General features: G+C 30.6%; 1 protein-coding gene and 1 long non-coding RNA gene across 3 annotated transcripts; one reads left to right on the top strand and one right to left on the bottom strand.

Annotated features, from left to right (window-relative positions):
- LOC113509153 (zeta-sarcoglycan-like) lies at nt 1-27,084 on the top strand. Of its 2 annotated transcripts, none has more exons than XM_031907572.2 (7): nt 1-255; nt 1,239-1,748; nt 23,810-24,035; nt 24,861-25,050; nt 25,407-25,599; nt 26,254-26,377; nt 26,705-27,084. In XM_031907572.2, exons 2-7 carry the CDS (start codon nt 1,666-1,668, stop codon nt 26,897-26,899), a joined length of 1,011 nt encoding a protein of 336 aa, XP_031763432.1. In that variant the 5' UTR covers nt 1-255; nt 1,239-1,665; the 3' UTR covers nt 26,900-27,084. The 2 variants fall into 2 exon arrangements, with proteins under 2 accessions (XP_031763432.1, XP_026748263.1); XM_026892462.3 differs by lacking the exon at nt 1-255 and adding an exon at nt 316-973.
- On the bottom strand, nt 13,827-16,831 carry LOC128200866 (uncharacterized). Its single transcript, XR_008252932.1, has 3 exons — nt 16,391-16,831; nt 15,069-15,254; nt 13,827-14,832 (listed from the first exon to the last, which is right to left on the bottom strand). It is a non-coding gene; the product is annotated as an uncharacterized LOC128200866 (long non-coding RNA).
- Nucleotides 27,085-27,587: the final 503 nt, after the last annotated feature.

Genomic DNA, 27,587 nt, shown 5'->3' with positions numbered 1-27,587 from the left:
CTTGGCGCTGGGTGAACGAGCCTCCTCGTCTGCGTCCGCGCTAAACCGTAACTTATTTCGTAACAATTTTCGCAGATTGAAACCAATTTAAATATAAGTTATTTTGTTAAATTTGGAAAAAAAAAATATTTTATGTTAACTATTATTATAATAAAATAACTGTTATTAGTATATTATGTTTAGTAAAAATGTAATAAAAAATATGTGTAAGAACTTAGTTTTTAATCAAACAACAGTTAATAAAGAAGAAATTATGTGAGTACTTATTAATATTTTATGGATTGATTCAAATTAGTTGTTTTTATAGGGTGCCAATAGTCTGTAATTGGATTTTGAAAGCATCGAAAGCATCAATTAGATATCTTCTTTATTTCTCATAAATATAAGTTTTTACTTCATTCAGTCTACAAATATGTAAAAAATAGAATTAATTTATTATAATTACTTTAACAGAAATATGTAGGTATAACATAATTTTAAAATGGATAGGAGTGTATATAAATCATAGTGTAATCGTAGCGCTACGCAGAGTTGTAGCGTCGGCAGAGTTGGCAAGCAGAACGACTCCCGGCCGGCGCGGCAAGGCGCGGCGGTGCGCCCGCCGTTCGAGCGATCCTAGCATATTTGCCGTTTCGCCGACATTCCCCAGTTAATTAAAGCCCATTTGTACACTGTCTTACGAAATATAATTTATGAAATGAGAAAATGTTTCAACGTTTGCAAAATATTTGACTGAAATAATTTAGCCAGTGATTTGTGTACACATTTGCTTTTTGTTTAATTGGAGTGATTGGCAGAGTGATTGTAATTAATGTTTTTTGTTAGTAAGAAGAGGGGTAAAAGATTAAATATATTTATAAGACTATATGTATTTTATAAGCTTATCGCTATTAATAAACAACTGACACAACTCCACCTCCATGTCGATTTCAAATAAGCCCGCCTCAATCTTAAGCTCCGCCTACCATTCGAGGTAAATATATTCTTATGTAAACATAGTCTTATATACTTTATGGTATACAAACCTTTTTCCTTGTATAAATATATTGTATAATATGGCCCAGATTACAGTTATGTTGTTTGACAGATATGTACGGTAAATAATTTCCATTTATATTATATTACTTATAAACTTTAGGTATATTAAAAAGAAATTATATAAATGTTTACATGTTGGCATTTTCGTATTAATATATTAAACAGTAGTATTATTAGTCAAAACCGATAATCTCTTTCAGATCTAAGATTAAAAATCAAGACTGAATGTATACTTAAAGGGCAGCGATACAATCGAAATGAATATCGTTAACCGTTCTGAAACTAATGAACACTAACGGGGTTTATATCTCTGAGAACAGTGCTTATCTAATAGGACAATGTTAACAAACAAAATCAACAGAGCGAGGGAAACTTTCGTGAAGCTAAGAAGTCGAAACTGTGTATACAATGTCCGGAAAACAGTGAGCACTAACAAGCCGGCCATCCGAACTTGTTAAACGTAGCGAGCAGATAACCGACGAATAATTCTGGCGGTTGGTCAGCTCCCAAACAGACAGTTGCGAAGTGTGGCTTCGTTGTGGATGGGAGAAGCTGAGAACGACTAACACTCTCGTGGTTATGCATGGAAACTTCTAACTCTACTGTAAAAGTGTCTCAATAGCTACGATGGAATCGCAGTCCTTAGGCCGCACCCGACAAACTCCTACGGCGAGAAATCATATCGTCTACACTGACCACAAAGGACGAAAGTGAGTATTATATTAACTTAAAGAAATTGTCACTAATTCTATCAATATTTGTTTTTAAATTTTATTTACAACTGTCTTCAAGTAGTTAGGAGATTTCGTTTACAGTTTTTTTAGTTTGCAACAGATTTAAGTGTGCTTATTTATGTGTGTAGATTAAGCGGAATTTATATATAAAATTTAATAAGGAAATATTCTAATTGATATGTATATCTAGTTGAACTGAAGACTTTCTTTTGTAGAATATATCAAATTATATTAAACTATGCTTATTACTTTTGTATTAACAATAATTTAATTAGGAACTCGAATTAACTAATTAAATATAAAGGTATAATGTTATAAAAACACGTTGTTGATTTTTTATAACAGTTTGAATGTGGAGAAATATATTGGACAGCAAAATTCAGAACCTTTAAACCAAACAAATGAGTCCTATTATTACTCTCAATTTAGTCTAACAAGCAACTTAGAGTCAAAGATTCGACGAAGCGAGGAACTCAATGGCCGTGAATTTTGTAATCTTCATTAATTTCCTACTGAACTTTGGCTGTTTCTACTGACTTTTGTTTTTATTAATTTAACTCTACTTCTTCAAAAACCATGCAATTTGTTTATATTTTCTGCAATGATGCAAATGTCTATTTAAATTTTATATTAATTTAATACCACTTTGTTGCTTATAATATAAAATTATTTTAATAACAATGTTACTTTTCTTAAATGTAGATAAATGAATAATAGTATAATAAGTATAATTTTTATCACAGCTCATAATTTAATTATTAATAAAAAGGAAGGCCTTGCTTGTCAGTGAGATACAACACAGGCTTTGAAAATATGTAACTTTAAAAATGAAAATGATCGATGATTTAATTAAATTGTTAATATAATAAAATTGTACCATAGACATCATCTATGGTACAATTTAACTGTACATGGGAGGTATTGAAGAAAATTTATATGAGGAGTCCTAATAAGAGTAATAGAAGTAAACAATTTATGTTAGAAATTTTGATTGACTGTCTGTGTGTTTGTTCAATCATTCCGCAAAAAATACTGCACCAAATTATAATCTGTTTTCATAGTTATATTCCTGAAGGTCTAACTTAAAAACTAATGTAGGTTTCATTTTAAGATGCCATTTAGAAGTGTTCCATACCATACCATTTAGGTGGAATTATTGTTTTTTTTTTTTACTTCAGAAATCCACGCGTCCAAAGTAGCGAGCAAAAAGCTAGTTAATATATAAATTTGCGTAGTTTCTTATCACACATTTAGACATATAAGACTTAAGGCGTGTTATGATAATTTAACATTTTATTTCCCAATAAACAACACTTATGTCCTTATTGTCATAGGAGCAAAGCCTTTTTGTTGCAAAAAGATTATTCGGTTCAAATTTGGTGAAGATATTGCATACTTAAAAATAATACAGGCAAATAAAAAATATCCTCTTTTGAAATAATTTAAAAACGTAAATTTATGTGATGAATTTCAAATAATATTACACTCGCGTGAGGGTGACGTTATATTTATTTAGTATCGTTGTTTAAAAATATTTACATGTAACATGCACTTTTATAGGTACTTTAAGCTGGAAAGACAGGCATATGTTCCAAATTATATTTTGAATATTGTACATTTTGAATATGATAGCTGTTTCAATATTTTAACAAATTTAATATACATATTTCATCTTTATATTATTACGAAATTTATTATAGTTGTTGTGCACGAAAGTATTTATGTAATTTAGAGTAGTATATTAATTAAAAAAAAATTAAATAAGTCGATTATTAATGATCTTTAAAATTTGAAAACATTCGTCTTTGAGTTGTTGCAAAAGAAATTTTCATATAAATTAAGTGTAAGAAAGTTTGTAACCACTGAACGAATGGCGACAGAGTAAACTTTGTAGAAGAATTTAAATTCCACCAGTGCTATGACGTTTTATTGTTACTTCATTTGGTTTGTTCTTTACGTTATCTCATTGTGTTTTAAAACATAGCTTTCCATAAATTAAATGTTTTTTACATTTATATGGACAATATTGTATCAATTATATTTGCTAATCTTTATATAAATATAAATATAATATTGTATCAATTATATTTGCTAATATTTACTAACTTATTAGTAAAGCCTACTGTACAAACTTATACTTGTTCAAAAAAAGAATCCTTACTACACGATATATTGTTAATTTAAATTGTATAATTAAAGTGAAAGTAGTAACTCTTATATTGAAAATTCTAAAGTTCCAGTGTTCCAGTGTGAAAATGTATAGGATTTTTTAATTATTCAATAGTTATTAATTTGTAAATGGTAAAGAAATTTTAAGATGTAGAACAATTCCTTCATATTTTTGAGTTCTATAACTCAAATAGTAACAACAAATTCCTACTTAATTCCTATAGATTACTATATTATCCGTCTATTTGTAGGCCAAAATTATTTTCTTTACAAAGATTAAAGGTTAAATATATTAAGTACCCATGACAGTTACAATTTCTGATGGGGTTAATCATAGGCATTTGTTGTTTTTGTTGTGGGAAATATAAGAGAAAAACTATAATCAGCAACAAACACGGGACCAGGACTCTCAAAGATGCAAATTATCTGAAATAAATTACTTTAAGGCCCTTGAATTTTCCCTGTTTTTCCTTTTTTACTGAGAGCTATCTCTCTTATAATATTTAGTTTTTTCTAAAATACTACCATTCTTATTAATTTTTATTTAATTGTCACATTATATTACAAAGTTTAGTTAAAGTTCAGTTTCATCCTTTCCTTTAAAATAAACATTATTCAAACTAAAGAACAAAATTGTGAGAGTATTCAACTCGAATAAAAAGTATGAAAGCAAGTGGATGGTTGTAATAAAGAAATTTGAATAGAAATGGTCCAATGGTCCACGTAGGCACTGTCTAGCGGCCGCGGGGTTGGGGTGCACACAGAGAGCTACTGAATGTGTGTCGCGGAAGGACAGTGGAGTTACTTGTACAGTTTCCGTTAGTCACATTTTCACAACAAGGTATTCACATTTCGAGGACTGGAAAGTTGGCGTTATCGCGTTTAAAATAGAACGACAAACACATCTAACTTTGTGATGCAAAATGGACACGTAGCAACGGAAAAACCATTTCGGCTTCTTATTTTATTTTGGCCGTGGACAGGAGTCTAATTCATTTAAGTATTTCCAAAGGGTTCGCATTGTTATAATTGTTGTTTGAGGTTTACAGATGGGAAAATGAATTTTTGTTGCATGTAAGTCATAAATTGTGTTTGCTATATTTAACGTTCATTCTGCTGTCGGCTACTGAGTAATATGATTAACTTGATTGATTCATTTTCCAGACGCGACTATTATATGCAATTGTTCATGTATTTCGCGTATGACCAAATTTAACATTCAATATTGTAATGATTCATTACTAACTTAAACATGAGTTAATAGATAAGTATTTTTTTTTTAAATACAATATATAAATTAAAATTAGTTATGTCTTTATTCCAGTATAAAAAAATACGAAGAGCTAAGAAGTAGATAACGTATTTATTATTTATTTAAATTATGTAAAAAACAAACGTTCAAAATCTGTAAAACTTTCAGACATTTAGATTCACGATATCGTTATCCTGTATCGTCCATTATTAACATAGACTAAGGATACTAAGTAATGAACAATATCGAAAGTAGTATATTAAGATTGTTCGAGTATATATTTGCCGTGTGGTCCCGGCATAGAATAGGCCTCCCTTCCTTTTCCGTAGGTGTTGTAAGAGGCGACTAAGGGAGGGCAAGGGTTAGGCAGCAGCATCCCTTTTAAAACATATCCAAAGCCTAATTGCGGTTGCCAGTCCGCCTGTCAAGCGTGGCAACTTCTGGTAAACCCCCCTAAGGGGAGGCTTATGTTCAGCAGTGCACAGTTAAAGCTAATATGATGATGACGTTGAGTATATTTGTAGCAAACTTAAGAATTAGTTCGAGGATCAAGGTGTTAGTTATAGTTTTTATATGACTGCGTTGGTTAACTTTCGCTTAATGACAAAGAATAATAATTCAAGTATATCTACTAAATTGAAGAAATAAATAATATCACAATAATATTATATGCCATCTATACAAACCATTTTAAAAAGACATAAATTAGTTTAATACAGGAAATAAACCTAATAAGATTAACTTATTGCATTAAAGACAAATGTATAAAAGCAAATTGAAAATAGTAGATTAAGAAGCTTATAAAAATATTATATATCTGCCTCCACTACTAATTAAGAACAGCCATATGGGTGATTTAATTTAATAGTATCTTTTATATTTTTTGATCTGATTATTAATATTAATTTTACGTAGATGTTCGTATTGCATGACGTAGCTGATTACTTATAAATATCTTTTTTGATTATAAAAACTCTAAGTACGGTTTTTTTTTAATTATAGTAACTAGGCATGTACTAATTAAAAGTTTTGTAAAGTGAATAACCAAGTTAAGTAACAAAGACACGAAAGACGATTTCCTTGGTCGTTGATTATACGATAACACATTTTGTGACGAAGTGCCTACATGTTCATCACATTCCATATTCATAGAGAGTTCGCCTCGACACGTGCCGAACAATACTTGGTACGAACATTATAAGTACGGGTAAGTGTACAAATTGATTTATTAAAGTTGAGCGAGTTACCGAGTTGCGCTTGAGTATTCACAGACCTTTGCGTTACACAGATAAAGTGGAAATAAAAAAGAAACTTCACAAACAGAAATCCCCTTGTCGCAAGATTTACGAGCCGACGCACCTCCAGCGCAAATAAGTTATATGTAAATTTTATGTTCCGTTGAGAAACACAGCTCTAATGTAAGTGTAAACTTATAGCTAAAGGAACATCATTAAATGTATTGTTTTGTATATTTTTTTTGTAAACACATTAAGTCTAATGCAATCAATTGACAGTAAAATAGGTTAATGATCAAAAATACCGAACTACATTAGCGATCAATTTTGAACTAATACAATTGGATGAAAGTTTTACTAAAACTAACAATTTGCTTTATGAAATCTGAATGAATAACATTCAAGTAAAAGTGAGTTTCCCGCGATAATTACGATGAGTCACGCGAATAGAGTTTTAGGAATTATAGATCTGACTCACATTGTACCTGTCTACTGTCCAAAAATATAAATTTTTGGACGAAATTATCTTTACTATAGTAAATGTAAAATAGTCTAGATTACTGTTTTATGCCTCCAGTCAAACTGTTTATAATTACATTTCACCATCCAAAGGTTGCCTGGAAAAGATCGTTCTTTGCGATAAGGCCATCCATTGTTTTCTCAGTATAATATTTTCTTATAATTGTTTGTATTTATGATAAGTTCACTATTGTAATTTTTTGACAGAAACAATAAAGATTATCTATCTATTTATTACTTATTTTATTTACTTATCTATCTTCACACCGAGACTTTTATGGTGCAGGTACAAAGAAAGAACAGAGTATCGACGAAAAGACATTATTAATTTTTTTTTTATTTTTCAATTAATATCTTTATTAATTATTTATCAAGCTGGTTACTTTTAGTACTGCTTATATTATTATATTATGTGGAAATATATATGATTTAATATAGCCCGAGAGCCAGAATAATACTAATGGCAATAAATAATAAGGATTTAAATATATTCAAAACTTTTGCATATTATTGACTACATCATACAAATACAGTGTAAAACAAGTTGAAATACCGTGAAAAGTCAGGCATGTTGATCGCTTTAGTGATAGGTACACATTATTGATAGAACGAGTTAGTCTCAAAGAAAATGTTGATGTAAACATGAAAAAGAGTATCCTATGTTGGTTTAGGGATGTAGAAAGTTGGATGACAAAACGGATAATACAAAGACGGATGAAAATAATAGAGGAGACTTACTCTGACAAAAGAGACCGTGTGTTGTCTAAAGTTGGAATTAAAAGTTTACAGAATGAAGTGTATTGAAGAATTTTTCAATAAACTGCATTCTGACGAATAAAGCAAGGTTCTTGGTTTTTAAATGAACATAGAAATTCATATGTTTTTAGTTATTATTCATAATGTTTCAGTTTAGATTGGTTGTTTGGGTGATAATTTACAATATTAAGAAGTTTAAGTTTTGGATCATGAAATAAAATAGCATGTAAGTGGCATACCGTAATATGAAGTAAAGTACTTTTATATATAATAAGTGAATTTTGACATTGTGATGCGATATTTATTCATTGAATTAACGTTCCGCAAATGCAAGCACAATTTAAACGTTATTTTCCGGAACAAATTTCTGTTTGTCAATTAAAATATTTTGAATCGTCGAAATCATTTCAGTGGCAGTTAATTTGATTATTCGAAAAGTCTATAAAAGACAGCGAATTATGCTCTATACCAAGAATAACAAGCATGAAAATAAGTATAAAATCGTTGCAGATATTATTAGGCGACTCTGAGATTTTATATTAGTTTGTTTACTTTTGCTTTTTAAATCATAAATATTTTATTATTTACATTTTAACGTATTGAAAGAAAAGTTAGTTCTAACAAAATCAATGCAGGTACTTTATTATTAAATAAAAAATATAAAATAAAATTGTAATTGAAATATAAAAATATAAATAAATCCAAACCCCAAAGCTATCTTGAAATTGCGATGGTAGGATACAATTGAATAATTAATTAATAATTTTAATAAATAGGTTTATCGATTATCGAATTAACCAGTAGCAGATTCATTGGCAATTAATTATTGAGTGAAAATGTGTATAATATGTACTATTTATATCCCACAATTTCGCTTGTAGTCACATCGCAATATTAGCTTTTCTTGACAATGAATTCTTTTTGTTATCAAATGCAAAAATAATTTTTAAAATGTAACTGGTAGTTGCAATAGTTAGCGTACTGGTACAATCAACACACACAAGCTCTCCCGCTTTATTATATTAAGTATAGATAAGTAAAGATTGTTACGATATGAATATAACAGTAAGGTAAAACTTTAGATATAATGTATTGGATTTAATAGGGCAATCATATTTTTTTTTACTTCTATAGAATAGGCCTAATCAAAAAGAGATATTATTGTAGAATATTTATAATAGAATTAGAATACTTATATAGAATAAGTTTTTTGTTTTTTACTTCGTATGTGTGGATTTCAGACTTAGAAAAACTAATAAAATAGATATCTAGATGTAGTATTGAGATGAAACGTTAAAACGTTTTAAGTTCGGCCTTCAGGAGTACTATTGTGAAAATCGCATCCAATTTAGTACAGTAGACATACAAACTTCCTAAAAATATTTTTTTAAACATTTATTGTTCTTATTAAAACACCTCATATTAATTTTTTTTTAGATATTTTGTATGTACAGATATCGTCTAGTTACAATTTTATTATATTAGTAAAATTAGATAAATTATAAAAAATAAAATAATACACGTATGACAGACAACTGTTAACTGCTCATATTAACTATTAAATTTTGCATAAGCATGCAACTTTAACAAAAGAACAGAGATGTGATATAAACATGTAGCGCGGGCGGCGCGGCAGTTTGCATTGCGTGTCACGTAGTTCCGGCTTCGACTTGTTTGTGCAGCCACAATACTAACATTCTAAACTACTGATTATTTTCACACTGCTTATATTCTCTATTATAATAGTTTCTTGTAGTGACAATGTCTCAATCAGGATTATTATTTGATTTATCCTCGTGTCTGATGATTCATAAACACTTTAATTCTAGAAAGTTTTGATTGCTTTTTCTGAGACGGCCTACGACAAAGCGTAATAACATGCTAAAGTATTGGGCACTAGGCAAAGATAGCTTTATCTCGTTAGGTATACCTGTCCTGTGTTAATTTATAATGCCATTTCAAAGGCATCGAGGTCATCATGCTAGAGTCATCATATAAATCTATTCTTATCATCGCATTGACAGGGAAATCATTCTTACATGCTAGAACTCAAACGATTGCGTACAGTGCGGTTTCGGAGGACTTCCTTCCGTGAATGTTGTGGCTATGGAATGAGCTTTCTGTTGAAGTTTTACCTAGAGACTGCAATATAGCGGGTTTTCAAAAAGGTTGTTTTAAGGTTTTTCCAGAGCTAGCAATGCGCATGTGATACCTCTAGTGTTGCAGGCGTCCTTAGGCTACAGTGACAGTAGTTATTACACGGAAAAATAAAAAAAATAATCATTTGTTTTCATATTAGTAGAAATGATAAACACAAGATTTACATAGTTTGAAATTTTTGAAAATTGATTGAAAACCTATGAACATAACGCGCAACACTAGAATGACTATAATATTTTCTCAGTCCAATATGTTATTTATATGAGGATAAAATAAATATATAATAAAAAATATGTACGTAAAAAATCAGTCTTAAAAGTTTTTTTGAAGTGTTTTTAGTGCTTCATTGTAGGTATATTATTAATTTAAGAATACCTATACATTTTGAATTGCCCCTATTAAGGTCGGTGTTATACCGCTGGTGTCAGACACTGCAACTAGAAACAAAGCTCAAGAAATAACACAAGCATAGACATGGCAAGAGAAATAGATTTATCATGTGCAATCACAGATCAGATGTTAGTATTCCATATACACCCCCAGAGAGCAAGCTTGGTATCGACTGAATTATTTACGCGCGTTACTCTTGCGACGGCGTTTTCCCAATGTTGGTACATAGAATGCGTGTCAGGAAACGTAATTTTTATTTCTTTCAACATCATTCGCTCTTTGAAGGTTCGTCGAAATATTACATTTTTAGTAGAAGTTATTTGAATGAATGAAATATTTATTTGCAAAAATTATGTAGGTATGAAAATAGATTATAAACTTTGCCATAAGTTTACTTTCTGTATCATCATCAGATTCGTATATTATCATCCTCATTATATCGGCGGTTAACTGCTGCTCTGCTGAACACAGGCCTCTTCTATAAAAGAGGGTTCTGTCAGTAGTTTGGCGGGCGGGTTGGCAACCGCAGTTTTTTTTATGGGTGAAAATGGAATGAAATGGAATTGTAACCCCGCCTGCGCTATCGGGATACGCTGGCGGAGCACCAGTGAAGGGTGATCAATGAGAATGAAAACAGGCCAGTTAGCCCATCATAACGAATTCACAAGTAATTAACCATGATAGTTTCCAGGGGGAACCGCGAGGAGGTCGAGCTGGCCGGGTATATTGCTAACAATAGGATACTTAGTCTCCATTACTAACCATCCCTTTCCCCCCTGGCAACCGCAGTTAGCCAATGGCGATATTTAAAAAGAGATGCTGCTGTTTAACCCTCCGCTATTAAGTTCCCTTACTCACGTACGAAAAAGGAACGGGTGACTCATTCTATGTCGGAATCGCACGGCAGTATTCGTACATAAAAAGTATTTATTCTAGGCTAATGAAAGGAAGACTACAATAAAATAAAAGTGTTCTTAAAGTACTCCTGTGAATAACTGTAGATCAGCTGTAAGTTAACACAAGTTACTAAGTTGTCATAAGGAAGTGTGTATGAGTTGTACTAGGAATGCAGAACAACTTCGTCTGAAACTAACTTAAAGTGGTGCAGCAGAGTGTCTGTGGCAAACTCGCCTTTGCGAATTACTTCCAAGCGATTTCACAATCTCCGAATGATCAAATGAAATTCACATATTGCAGCTGCTAACACTCATAACAATGTTTAACCATTATATTAAAAGTCTATCATGTCCAAATTTATATATTAAAATCCCGCTGCTGATTTCTGCAAAATAACAGAATATGTATAGATGATACTATTTATTGTTCCCTCTAAAAAAATAAAGTAGTAAAGTAAATACAAACAAGAAAAGAATATACCAAATAATATAAATATAATACAATACAACCGGATTACTTGCTCTCAGTTAGTCCCAATTTAGGTGAATTGATTATGATTACGATAATTTTGGTAAATTTCTCCTCATCATGCTTTTTGACAATATTTATACCAAACGAAACTTATTCTTTTAATATACTGTAACATAAGATTGTATATAAAAAACCTTATACTTAAATAATAACTCATTCACAATCAGATACTGTAATCAAATGTGAAAGTGAGTTTATTGCTTTGTTATATCTTGCCGCATAACAGCTTAATCAATCGTCAAGAAATTTGCCGTATTCGTAGTATGTAGGACATAAATAACTTTTTTCTGGGTACGCGGTCAAAGTCACGCGTAAAAACAAATATTTAATTATATTTAATATATTAAATCCTTTGTTATAAATAAAACGTTATTGACATACGTTACGACTTGTAATAGTCGAAATTGAAAGACCGCGGGCACGAGCGTCGCGTCGCCTCTCCCCTCTGAGACGTAAGCGTTGTTTTATGGTCGTCGTGCCGCCAACAAACTTCGGCAACTGCTTTATGATCCTAATTTATAAGTGAGCAGCGTCGGGAGTATTTACGACTCTTTCCGCGAGCCCTCCCGCGAGTGCGTTCAGCGCTTACAAGTATTCTAAAGTAGGGATGTCGTGTGGTTCGGTACGGCTCATACGGATTTGTTCGATTAGTAAATGTCACTATTTACTATATTATAAATATAGTAGTAAAAATAGTAGAATCTAGGTTTGACATCTAATAAGAAGTCTTAGTCACCAATATATTGTAACTTAAACAATTATAGAGCTACAAAATACTTTATAGTAGAATATACATAATTAGGGTTTAATTGCGTTAGCTTAAAAATTGAGACTTCCTTAGTTGGGAACAAACCTTCGTCTAATAGAAGACGATAAAAATGCTTTATGGTTGTAGTTGTGATTGGAGAAATCTGTTTCTGATTTCAGTATGATTGCCACAAGATCCATACAAATAAATTGAAAAGTATGTGACATCCATAGTGTTACAGGAAGTTGATATTATGCTTATTTGGTATAAATTTTATTGTCCTTGTTGAGTCTCTACACTGTCTCTACGACGATACTTAATGCAAGAATTTATGTTTAGTATATAGGTTTAGTATTTGTTTTAGATCTTATTTATATTAATATTTTCACATATATAATATTAGCAAGAAAATAAAGTACGACGATACTTAATGCAAGAATTTATGAAGATATAGGTTTAGTATTTATTTTAGATCTTATTTATATTAATATTTTCACATATATAATATTAGCAAGAAAATAAAGTAGGATTCTTAAATAGAGTAATAAATATATTTTTAAACAAGTTTTAATTAAATCAACTGAAAAGTAGATATTTATTTTTCAAAGTTACCTGTATTTAACGATGAATATATTTTTTGGGTAAACATATTAAAAATATATTTAAAATATATAACGGGAATGCAAGAAAAATAATAGCAATATTTGTCCACCAGAAAATATAAATACCAAATATTTATAATGGTTATTAACCATTAAAATTGCGCGTGTGCAACATGTTACTATGAAATCTTGAATGATTTTTTTTTGTAATTACAATTAAATTATTAAATTAAATTCTGTATGTATTAGATATAAAGTCATAATTTGTTCGTGGCTTTCAAGATTCTCACGTAAGCGATTTGCAATCTCTGAGATATTATGTGTGTATGAAGTTTAGGGGCATAAATTAATTTTCAATTTCCCTTTGACGTTTCGCTGAGCCGGCGGACACGTCTCTCAGGCAAGGTATTAACCAGAACATGACACTCTGTGCCTATTTCCTCTGCTCATATCGCTTCACTATACCTTGCATGTCTCACTTCAAAACATGTCTGTAGAGTGACGTAGGAAATTATTATTTTGGTATGCAACTCTAGCTATATCCAAAATTTGGATATAGTTTTGTTCTTATATGACGTTTTATTAATTTTTACGTAGGTACTTACTACGTAGGTGGTATGCACATAATAAATGTATGGTAATTATATAAGTATAATTGCAAAGATTATGTAAAATTGGAGGAAAAAATCATTTAATATAAGTACATTTTGTTTCACAAAAAGTACCGATTTTTTATGATAAAATTATTACACGGTAAATCTTAAATTGATTGTCAAAATTAGTTCAGAATTGACGAAGGTAGAGGAAAATTGAGAACTGTCTATTTTTGCAAGTCAATAAATAAATTATGCATAATTATCATAATTAATTATATTTGACAAGAATGTAGAATTATTGTTAAATAATTTTATTTCAGTAAGTAAATTCATAGATTTGTTTACATAAAAAAATAGTAAACAAAATCTAGAACTAGTTTTGTATAGTATGTAGTAATAGCAGTAGTAGTATTAACATGATGACACTGAATATTAATTATTATTTATAACTGAATTGGTGCGGTTTACAACAGTGTTGTAAAATTTACTTACTGACTGGCACACTTTTTAAAATAGTTTATTCTTTAAAAGCATATTATACAAACACATTTCACATACTCTTGTATTCTCAGATATTACGATGTCACACAGACAGAAATATATGTAGACAACTTCGAATGTAGTCTAAGTGCAGAATGTAACATGCAAAAGCCATTGAGTAACATTGAGTGAATGGATGTTACCTCCGAATGCCGCCGGTCGTCGGGCGGCCATTGTGCGAACATGAATATGACATTGCTTCAATCAATCTACAGCTATGCACTGCACCCTTGCATTTGATTTACATTTCCATAGTCATTTCTTAGATAGTTATGTAAAAATGTTCAAATATTATTATTATAATCACCACTCTCATGCCTTTTCTTCTACTTTTGTAGGCGCAGAGATATCAGAACTCTACTTGTTTCTATCTTGACGTAATTCGATTACCTTATCATAAAGACTTATTGGCTTCGTATAATATAACAAATTTAGTAGATTTCCTCGTAATTAATATCGTTTCGAACTATAAGAATTGTAAAATCCTTTTAATTTGAAAGAAAAGTTTGTAATGTTGGATGGATGGATATTTGCTTTTCTTTGACGCAGGAAGTACTGAATGGATTTAAATAAAATTTGCTATACGGATACGTTACATTTTAAATTAGTACATAGGATACCTTCTCTATTGGTTTACGTGGAGTAATCTGCGGGATAGTTTATAACTGAAATAAGAAAATATACGTACATGTTGTTATTTATTAAATTAATGAGTAATAATTGATTCAGGATATAGAAGAAAATAAGAGTCTGATTAAAATTACATTGTTACGATCCGTAAAAACTTACAGTTAATCTAGATATTATAAATATTTTAATTTGTTTCTATGAAACTATAGTACGCAATAGGAATGTAAATCATTCCTCATACTTTTACTTCTTTTAATTCAGTTGTATTTACCTGTAGATGTACCTATGTAGTTGTATCGAGATAGGGCTCGGTGGTGCATTGGTTCAAATATCCGTCGCTCCGTGCGATGGCTCACCGACACGAAAGAGGAAGGAGATTTCAATGCACTTGATTTATGGGCCACATAATGGAGCATTGCGTTGCATTTGCTGCATGCAACTCCAAACTATCGAACTTCTGAAGCAAGAATGTTTATTTATACATTCGCGTATGAAATAATAATTTGAATAAATTTTGAACATAAGCATAAGTCATACGCTGTTTAAGTTAAATTTATTTGGTTACTAGTAACGTGATATTTTTATATTTCAGTATACTCTTTTATAATATATAGATCTTAGATTATATAGATAGAGTATCGCCAGGGAAATGCTCCGAGAAAAACGCGCCAACTTTTTCAAACAATTTTGTGTGATAAATAGTTATAAGTGATTCCTTTATAACTTCTATATCTGTTTTATCTTATAAATTCTGCATCCTTTTAATGCGTAAACAGTCATTTTATTTATTAACTAATACATTAAGATACATTTTATGCGTAAATATACAAAACACTGATAAAAAACAAGTATGCTAATTTGACAATTAGCTGATAAAAAGTTTTTCAGGCTGGATGCTTTATATATATAATTTAAGATATAGGTATAATAATACCTGGTATGACCAAATGTTTTTTTTTTTTAATATTGTTGTATCTATATACACAAATATACACGCCTTCATGTTATTTGGATGTTTGTGTATTAATAATTTTGAGTTCAGTTAAAGATATAATGCAAGAACAGTCAGTATACAAAACAATCTTGTTCTTGTCCTTAGCTAATTATCACTTTATGTGGAATCGGTTTTCTCAATTTTGCAGTTCCAGGATTTTCTATCCTGCATTATTGAATCGGGCTCTTTTTTGGTAAAAGATATGTTAATAGACACTTTATTATAGTGAAACAAATAACGAAAAGTTAACAAAACTTAAAATAAGTTAATTTTAATGCTTAATGTGCCTCTCTTATAAAGAGAAATACATATATAGTCTCAGAAGTGGGCAGTTAATAAATTGCAGTGATCGTAGATATGTTCGCATCTTCCTTCAAAATTTCAATTTACAAAAATTGTATTTTATTAATTTATCATAGAGATTCATGATTCTAAAGATTTTAGGAATAGTTAACTGGTGCAATGGTGCTAAATTTTAAAATAAGCAAGTCGGTTTTGGTGCCTCGTGTTACTCGTTTTAGGTTGCCTTAGCGATACGTCATTGGCAAATTGGAAATTTAATTTATGGCACTCCCATTGTGTAGGCTTATACAGCTTACCTTGAAGTGACGTCTGAAATACTGTAAGGTTTTCTTATATCACACCCCGTATTCGGCTTGAAGAATTAGAGAACGTATTTAAAATTCTAAGTAGTTTGTTTAGATGATATTTATTTTTTTGTAAAGTATGTTACTAATTTAAAAAACAAATAGTCAAAAAGATAGTTTATTATATATGCGATAAAATATTTCTATTGAATAAAGAATATAAGCGGCTTCATTACTGTTATCTTGTCGTTATTTATATAAATAAATATCTACACTGTATATGTTTATGTCGTAAAAGACGACTAAGAGCGTCAGAGACGAGCGTCCCTCTTTAAACATATTCAAAACCTAACTGCGATTGCCAATCCGCCTGCCACATGGCAATGACTAGCAAAGGGAGGGGGGGGGAAGCTTGTTTTTAGCAGTGGACAGTTGAAGTTGCTGATATGATGATATGTATACGGCCGTAGTATATATATATGCGGTTAATTCTTATTATTTTTTACTTCGTTGAATTAAACATAATATGCAGTTAATATCATTAAGAAATATTACAAATACACGTATAATTGAATCAGTCTTTGTTTTTATAAAGAATTAATGCGATTGTGTAAAATCTAGGAATCATACAGCAGAGTGCGTAGGTACGGCATTCGAAACGCAAAGTGCTACGTTATTCAAGTTAATAGCCATTAGTTTGGTTCGTTAGTGGAATATTGCTAACGAATGTGCGACGGCCGCGCATTCCGCACTCGCTGCCTGATGAAACGCTCAATTAACGTATACTCAACAAATGATATCAAGTACGTTTAATGAATATACATAGTAATCATTTACATCGGCTTTACTCATTAAATTCAGAATGCCAGACTAGTTTCTAATATGCTAGTAGCTTCTAATACGTGATCCAATTCAAATCAAACTATATATTTTTTTTAAAATACTGTATGCTGTGATCCGGCTTTATTATTGATTACTGATGAACAGTTTTGAGTGCAATTTTGTATATAGGCATACAAAATTGCGCTTAAAAACTGATCAGTCGTAGCCTGATTATCAAACTTCTATGTAACTTTATATAATTATATTTCCAGATCGAGTTCTCTACCAGAGGGAGACTTTGTACAAAAGTCAATTGCTTGGGTACCTCTGACCTATTCGTGTTTCAACCGTGAAGCAGTTGTGTTTGCATGGCTGTCTTTCGGTTTGAAGGATGGGATATGACGGAAATTTACAGGGTACAGAGGATTAACACCTGAGTCCTCAGGAATAGCAACGCATGGGGGATATTATGGGCGAAACAGTGTACTCTTTTATGTCCATAATACTGCTCATGTCTATAGGCGACGGTTACCACTTTCCATCAGGTGGGCCTCAGCTTGTTTGCCATTCTAAGTTGTATATAAAAAAAGAGTATTAAATTCGAATATGGGTTAATTTGTCGGTCAACAAGTCAATTTTTTATTTAATATATTATAGGTAAGAATATTTTATTAATTTTGCAAAAAGATATATATATGATAATTTTTTTGAGAGTTTAGATAAGTACAAAAAAGAAGTTTTAGCCAAATTTTATTTTGTGTATTTGTACATGAGATTTAGTTACAACAAAATTAGATAATTATTTTATTATGTAGAAAAATGTAGTACGGCATAGGAATATCTATTTACTTATTCTTTTACCGATTCCTGAAATTATTGTTTGTCATATATATTTGATAAATGTAATATAAAATTTTTAATTAAAACAATATCATGAATATAAATTTGATAGTCTAATTTAAATTGCTAACAAACTATAAATTTGTGAATGAAACTTTCATGTAATTGCATTTCTTATCAATTGTAAATAAAAATTACACAGTCAGCGGCATAGGCTAGATAGATAATAATCACCAATTATAATCCTCGACACGACACGAGTGGGTTTGTTCCATTACGCGTTATCTAATTAGATAGTAATGTTACGAGTTGCGAATTCAGCCATGACTGCATGTTCTATATAGTATATTACATTATCAACTATATACGATAAATGATATATCAACTTATCAATTTATGAAGCTACTGGTTGTGGATGTAAGGAGAAGCAGGGATTGCTTTAAATGTTGATTTTATTTTAAAATTATTTTAAAGTTTTTCACCACCGTTGAATTTCACCACCGAATAACCTGCCACAAAATAAAGATCCATCCCAACCTCCTGGATGAGTGGCGGTCCTCCATCGTGCGTTTTTCAACGCACTTTCTTCCACGTACGTCTTGGAATTAACTTCCAGAAGTAGTATTTTCGAACCGATACGACATCATAACCTTCAAGAAATGAGCATTTTCTTTTTTAAAAGGCCGGCACCTGCAATATCTCTAGTGTTACGGATGTTTATGCGCAGCGGTAGTCACTTAGCATTAGACGAGCCGCATGCTCGTTTGCTCTCTATGTTATTAAAAAAAAGTTTTACTATATCATGTACCTTAGGAACTTTATGAGAACAATTTTCGTTTACTTTTTTAGTATTAATGTATATCTATATTTTATTTTACATTTATATACGATTATACTCATATACATATGAATATAAAATATCAATCATTAATATATTATAATCACTTGTTATATTTTATTTATTTATGTTAGTTCTAAAAAAAGAACCGCTAGTTTTCATCAAATATATTTAAATTAATAGATGAATAGAAAAAATCGCGTTTTGAAAGTTTCTCTTTCTTTTAGGAAAAAAAGTTATACAAATATTCATTATTTTTATTATATCACGACATGTGATCACACGCCATCTTGAGCGGCCACAGTGACGACATGGTTCACGGATCCTAACAATATTATAAAATAGTTATTTTCCGCAACTTTTCCCGCAAATATATACAATATGTTTAGTTAGGATATAACTTATTCGTGTACTAAATTTCATAGAAATTATGTATGTAGAAATTAGTAAAGATATTTATATGTTTATTTAAACATCTATATTTGTTACTCAATTATCTTTAAACGATTAAACATATTTGAACAAAATTTAATATACAAGTAGGTTATATTCTAACTTAATATATTGCTTATTTTATATACTAATTGAATAATTTAATTTCAAACTTCTGTATATATCTATTTATGTTATAAATGTGCTTGTCATTAAAGGAGAGGAAAAATGATTTCTATAAGAGGAATCTGGTAACAGAGGAAGCTCAGAGGTCGAGGTGCCATGATGGGGATGATTAATAAGGCTCATTTGCGGTACGCGAGCTCTTTGCTACGCCACTACACCGCTACGGGCTACGGACCCCGCCTACGGGCTACAACTGCTACGTGCCCGTCTACGTTCATCGTTTACGTTTCCGCGCCGAGAATTTATTAGATTTCACCCTATTTATACCTTTTATCAGTGTAACGTATTTAATATAGCCATATTGTACTCCCGAAATATTTATAATGTTAACTAGTCACTTACAACATAAGGTTTTTTAATAGGTGATAATGAAGTGGTAACTCCGCCTGCGCTATCAGTATACATTGGCGGGGCATCAGTGGGAGATGATAAGTGAGGATGACCAGTCAGCCTATCGTGAAGAATTTCACGAGAATTAACCACGATGGTTTCCAGGGAACCGTATAGAGGTTGACCTGATAGGGTAAATTGCAAGCAGAGAAGCTGTTAGACTCCATTTCTGATAATCACTTTCCCCCCACAACATAGGGTTAGTAAATATATACTCGTATCGTAAATTGAGAAAATAAATTATAATTCTAAACTTTAATGGGATAGTTAGACTCCAACGTGGCAGGCGTAAGTCACTCTAATTAATTTGGTTTGTTATCGGTGTTTTACATCATCGGAGATTTAGTTGGAAATTTTAAATAATTATCCGTTGTATGATAATAAATTTGTCAAGAACATTTTGTCTAAGCAATACAACTCAACTTATTGATTGATATCGATTAGATTCGAAAAAAGTAGGCAACTCGAACGTGGGAGTATTATTGGTGTAATTGGTTTCTAATGCCTCGTAAACCCCCCAAACGTGTTGGGAGACTGGACCGAGAGATAAAGTGTAGAAACGCTTCCACATAGATTTCGTTTAAATTTTACGTTTTCTTTTTTCCTTACGTTCGTGTATATTACGTATTACTAACTGTTTTGATTAAGCTAGCCACCTTAGAGTGGGCACATACATATAATAGGAGTGTATATTATATAAATAATATTAAATTAATTAAAAATATCTTTTTACAAAAAAAAAAAAAAAAAAACAATTTCAACCATGTTTAATTATAAGATTAACAAATATGATGATAAAACTTTCTATTATAAAATGACAATCAAAATTGCAACAATTCATTGCAACAAAAAAATATACACGGATCATTGAAAAATTGAAATAATAATATAATAGTAATTTCATAGTAACATTTTTGTTATATATGCTATTACCAAATTACTAAAAGGTTAACAGAATTTTTTCTACAAAGTAATAGGTTTACAAATATATGTTTATCGTGTAACATGCATCACTGCAAGTAACTTGTTTGTCCCATAAACACGAGTTAGTACAGAGAGAGGGTACGTAGCATTTTCCCCCTTATTGTATCAAGATTAGGGTAAATCCCGCTTGCGACATCCGCCTCGACGATTCGTTATGTTTGCATTAAAACAACGTACTGGATGTTCGAAAAAATAAATCTAACAAATACTGGCGTCAGTCAGTAGTACATTTCTTATAAAGGATCAATAATCTAGTACTTTGCATTTAGTTTTATAAAAATTTTGATTGCATGAAATCATTTTTAGTAATTTGTATTTATATAACAATAATTTAAGAATGTGTTTGACAGAAAAATTAATTTCAATCGTGGCAACACTAGTTATTTTTATTTAAAAACTGAACTTTTTAAACGATTTTCATAATAAAAGAATTTTCCAAAACGGTTCATAAATGACGAAGTTACGACGCAACAAATATAGAAACAGAACCTAAATGAAAACCTCCTTCTTTTTAGAAGCCGGGTGAAAATAGTACTTTTTATTATTAATAGTTTATTAATAATTTAATAAGAGGAGATGGCAATTTATTTTTATAGATTATTATTAGGTACTTCATATGATATTATTATAATTTATTTTTGTAATTTTGAAAATTCTAACATAAATATTACTAGCTATCGATATTGAAAAAAAAAATGGTAAACACGCTAACGGTTTTCCTGATGAAATTTAGTAATCGATGCCTATAGATATGAACAGCATCATGAAAATTACAGACTACAGTGCTATGAGCTTGCTCAAAATGATAAAAAGCTTAAAGGTGTGACTTCATCTGTTTGTCCGTCCCACTGTTTCATTTTAAAAACGAGCTACTAATAGTGCTTTTAATTTGGAAATTTCCCAATAAATTCATTAATTTATTATATTTTACTTATTAAGCTTTAATACAGTTATATACATTTTTCTTTCTTAATTAAAAAGTCAATTAATATGTACCGAGAGTTTGTTTGCCATTATAAGTATAAAAAAAATGGATTTAGTTACTTTCATAGTAACATATTTTACTGCAAGAGGTTCATACAATCTTAGTTTAATAGAGTTATGTGAAAATGCAAGCATGGTATACATATCTCTGACATCATATACTGAACGGTGACCAGCGACCAGTACCGCATCCTTACGAGAATTTTCAGAGTGCCCTGTCGTGCTCGAATCCTTGCAAATTTATGGCTCTCGTCCACTGACGCTGGTCAGTTTTACAAATACCAGATCTACGTACATATGAGTATATATGTATCTAAGTAAAAATGCCTATCTCTACTGGTTAATATCAATATTTAATAAATCTAAATATACTTAAGTATTAATGAATATTGATTTATAATTAATGACATATTTTATTCTTGTAATTCTTAAACACTAGTCTTACTCATATAAACATTATTATACTTTAAATAATGTTGTAAATGATAAATGAAAAACAACAATAAAAACAAAAATGTCAACTACTAAAAATATCTAATACAAAAAAAAAGATGCAAATACAAAAAGATTTTAAATAACTTTGTTCAATATGATTTATCATTATTAATTTAATTTATATTTTGAATACCTAAAAATATACGCGTATTCTTTACAACTCCACCGAATGCATTTCATGTATAGTAGAAATAAAAGCGTGATATTTTAATGTGAACAATGCTCTGGGGAGGGCGCGGTGTCTAGTGGCCAAGCTTGGAGCCGACAACAGAAAATTGGAAATGTCAACAGTAGTCAACACAAATGTATTAAGCCTACTCTTATGAACATATAAGAGATCTTATATACATATTAGATAGAAGATTTTGGTCTATATATATATTTATGGTATTACAATCTATAACTTATAAAAAATACACTTTTATATTGTAAAAAGAACTTTTCGATAGTCAGAGGTTTCATCATCATTATCACATCAGCCCTTAGCTGTCCACTGCTGAACATAAGTCTTCCCCTAGAGGGATTTTCTAGTAGTTGTCACGCTTGGTAGGCGAGCTGGCAACTGCAGTGAGGCTTTGGAGACGTTTAACGAGGAATGCTGCTGCTCATCCCTCGTCCTTCCTTAGTCGCCTTTTATTACATCCAAGAGAAAAAAAGGGGTGGTCTATTCTATGTCGCGAGCACACGGCATAGAATAGGTCACCTGGTTGGACTCCGAAGTTAAATTGTATATAAAAAAATATTTAATACGTAGTACAAATTGTTATTTTTTTAAAGAATTAAATGCTGCTTCCTAATTATTTAATTATTAGCTGAAACCTTGACTTTGTTCATGTGATCGATGAATATTGATTTACCATGACAAAAATTTATCTTTGTTTTTTATAACACAAGCAGGTACTATGTATATGCGAAATTTTATGATGATCGAATTATCTTTAATGTTTCATACTTACATACTTGCATATTTATAATATTAATATTAAATGACTTCTCTTTAACAGTGAAGTTTTACGACACAAAACTTTTTCACTATGATGCTGTGGTATCAAAATAAACAGACGTTCAAATCATATTAGACGAATATAATATACAACTAGAAATCTTTACACGGAACTATCCAAATATTCGTATTTTATTTTGGCAGTTTTGATTCATTGATACTAATAAACGATGTCGTTGTAAATGAAGTTAGGACATATACTCAAAATAACTACAAAATAAAATAAATGTAAATCAAAAACCTTTTGCAAATTTCAGTGAATATTAAATATATAATGTGTTAAAAAAGTATACTTGTATAATATACTTAAATAGTGGAAATTCTTTCGTATCATAAATAAAGTACAGTAATTGTACCGACATTTGCAGATTTTACAGACGGTTATTGAAATCGGAAAGGAAGATAAAAGTTTTGTAAACAATCTATTGGCGTTGTTTCAAAGAAATATTTGTTGCAGGATACCTTATGCGGACAAGATCACCCCGGAGCCAATCCTGAACAACAATGCGGGGCGGGACACAAAGGCCGACTCGATCAGGAACAGTTATAATAGCCAATTCAAAGTTGGCATCTACGGATGGCGGAAGAAATGCCTTTACATTCTTGTCATGGCACTCATGTTTATGATGATTATTAATCTTGCACTCACGTTATGGGTTCTTAAAGTTTTGGATTTTAATTCGGTGAGAATTTTATTAAATTTAATGAAGATTGCACTAATTTTCTTACGTTAGGTTTTTGAAAATATACTTACTTGACTAATCCTACACAATTTTTTTTTTTACACGGGATGAAATGACAGTGTTGGTTATTACAAGAAGGTATTTGTACTCAAGTATAATGTTTTGCCATTTTGTTATTTTATATATTTGATGAATGCTATAAAAAAATCGCTAAAGATTTGATCTTTTAAATTGAAAATGCAATGGTGTTAACACTAATACACGTCTAGACAATGGCGGGCCGGCATAAAACGTAGCGGAAAAGCAGTGTACTTTAGTACAGCGCAACGGTCACCATACTACCCTGCAAATTTTTTTATATTCATCGCGCGGTTGAGACCTATACTTCATGTAACATAAATTTTACTGCTACGAAACTGTTTTGTTGTTGTTCTGTAAATTTTATTATAATATACCTATTTAAATAAAACTAAGAACGTTAAATATATTTAATACTATAACTGCACCAACCGGAGTATTTGTTAATATTATATCAAACATATCGGGTTAACTTTATGATGTTATGCTGAATAATATGTATGTTTGTTTACACAAATCTACCAATTTATGTATATAGTTCTCATGAACTGTAAAGTTTATTTTTTTTTTAATAAGAAGGTTTATTATTAATTAGACTTTGTTTTCAAAAACTTAATTTTGGTTTTATTTTCATACAGTGTTCATGAAAGTAATTATATTATTAAATTTATTTCACTTATGTAATTGTCTTTTTTGTCTCATCTGTAATGTTTTATGATTAATATATTTATTATTTTATGTACGTAGGAGGGCATGGGCCAGCTACGCATAGTACCTGGGGGCTTGCAACTTTTGGGGCAGGCTCTAGTACTTGATTCATTGTTCACTTCAAGCATCAAGTCGCGTCGAGGACAGCCCATCTCCATAGAGTCATCTCGTAACTTTACCGTCTCCACACGAGATCCTCATGGATTATTGCAGAGTAGATTATATTTAAGTAAGTTGTTATTTGATTTAAAATTTATTTGTAGCACGACCTTCATTGCTAATTATAAGTTTTATCTATATATTATATAATATGTATGGATTACATTATTATTTTACGCAACATTAATATCTTTGTATATCATTATTAAATCAAGTAAAAATTGTGGTAATAGTAGACTAATATTTTTATTTAACATGGCAGTGTTCATGTCTATAGGTTGCCACTTTCCATTAGGCGGACCGTCAGCTTGTTTGCCATTCTTACGGTTTAAAAGTTTTCTTAACGACTAAAGCTCTGAGTCCAGTAATGAGTACATTTATGGGTTATTAATGGTTATATTTTTCTATATAATGTGATATATTCAGGTCATGATCGCTTGGAAGTAAACGTAGCGAGGCTGGAGGTGCGTGACTCCCGGGGCGCGTTACTATTAGGTGCGGGACAGGACTCGGTCACTGTCGGGGCTGACTCCCTGACCGTCGCCAGTCCTGCGGGTGTGACGCTACACACAGCTGCGCAAACGCCACTAGTGCGGGCGCCACCATCAAAGCAATTAATGTAAGTTAATTATGCACTGATAATACAATTTTTAACTCATCTATTTCATACAGAACAGTGGTAGTATTTCACATAGTACAGGTTTTGGTATGTTTCGTTAAATCCGTCATATTCGTGAACGAGTGTTGTTTGTTCTTACTGCTTACTCTAGTTATCACGGCTAATTTTGTTACTTAGCTTTCTTAAAAAAGTTCTTTAGATGTCTGATAAATATAAAAAAAAGTACTATTATTTAAACTACCAAAGTCTAAATTAATACTAATTTATAAACTTGTAAAATTTTACTTTAACTATATAAATAACTGTGACTTCATCTCTTACGATATTATAAAACTTTTTTCAATTTTTCTATGAATTAAATAGCGAAATATCACTCACTACCTCATCACTAAAATGTTGCAAACTTAAAAATATCAAGTGGATAACTTACAGTGTTTGGGTAGATATTCGCTAAGAAAGGACTTTTGGAATTTCTCACGGGAATCAGAGAAAATGGATTCTATGCAGGTGAAGCCGCATTATTCTTTCTCGTAGTTTATACAAACAAATAACACTATTATAATGTATTGTTCACGTTATTTTTTATTTTTTGTAATATTTGTTATTTTTATTAAACATATTTTATTAAATACATTTCACTATATATTATTTTAGCCTAGAATCTCCAACACGATCATTGGAGATGCACGCGGCACAGAACATAGCGTTAGAATCTCGTGCTGGGGACATTAGTGCCAGCTGCCTCACCACATTTCATCTAAAATCTGTCGCTGGATCAGTAAGTATGCTTACTTGTAATGACGATCACTTCTAACGATTATACATTGTATAAGTTTTCGTTAATATAGATTTTAATATCGAAGAAATCGATTAGAAATCGCACTTCTAATTATTCAATTACCAGTATTTATTATTTTATGTTTTCACAAAATACTGAACAGCGCTTTAATACTTATTCATTTATATTAAATATATCGGTGGTCAAGTACAAACAATAAAATACATATTTTATTCAGAAATATTAGATTTTCTTTATTAATACGTAACAAAGATAAAAGTAAAAACACAAACAGGTATAATTTTATTCAATCAGCTAAAATTTCAGATACATCTGGATGCTCCGAGCATATACATGCCGAAATTGAAGTCAGCACTGCCATTGCCAGCCTCGGCCCCACATGCCCATGATTCGCATCATCAAAACATTTACCAGTTGTGCGCGTGTGCTAATGGCAAACTGTTCTTAGCGCCACCGCACGGCGCTTGCGGCGCTAGAGAGGAAAGCCTTATTTGTCGATGATGTTTCGTACTGTGATCTATGGGCTTAATAATTTTAGTCAATTTTCATGTTATTTTTTTAAATATATCTGGTTAGAATGTATGAAATGTGTTCTAAATTGTCTGCGTATTTATATTACTTAATATAGGCATTTTTATTTTATTTGGAATGTTCATGTTTTCTTTATTTTGAATACTTTCTAACAGGTATTAATTCTATGTCAAATTACAAAAGTATAAATGTAAATACTTATATATCGCCTCTAATATTCTATTATATCTACATTAAATAGCTGTGCCATAACTATATCATACTTTACATAGTACCTATATAAATTAAAGTATATAATTTATATTTTAACTTTGTAAAACAGACTGCTGAAAAAACGCACTAGATTGACTTTAAATCATGGATTTATATAATTTATATATATATTTGCTTACAACGATTATTATTATTATATTTGTGTAAATCGAGTAATTACGTTATAATCAACAAGTATTTAGTAATTTAATCCAGAATATTCAAATACAACGATTTTCGGAAACGTATTAAATTAAATGTTTGTAATAAATTCTAGTGCCTTTTGAATCAGCATTTTAGAATTATAACATTATTTACAGCTTTAAGTTGTTAGATACTTAAATATTAGACACATGAATTAATAACTGATTCTGAGAATAATTCTTTTCTTTTTAAGAGCTATAAA

This window comes from Galleria mellonella, unplaced genomic scaffold, assembly GCF_026898425.1.
Source record: "Galleria mellonella isolate WM207_F2 unplaced genomic scaffold, CSIRO_AGI_GalMel_v1 utg300, whole genome shotgun sequence".
NCBI lineage: Eukaryota > Metazoa > Arthropoda > Insecta > Lepidoptera > Pyralidae > Galleria > Galleria mellonella.
Note: the sequence above shows the minus strand (reverse complement) of the source record. Positions and strands in the feature narration are given on the sequence as shown.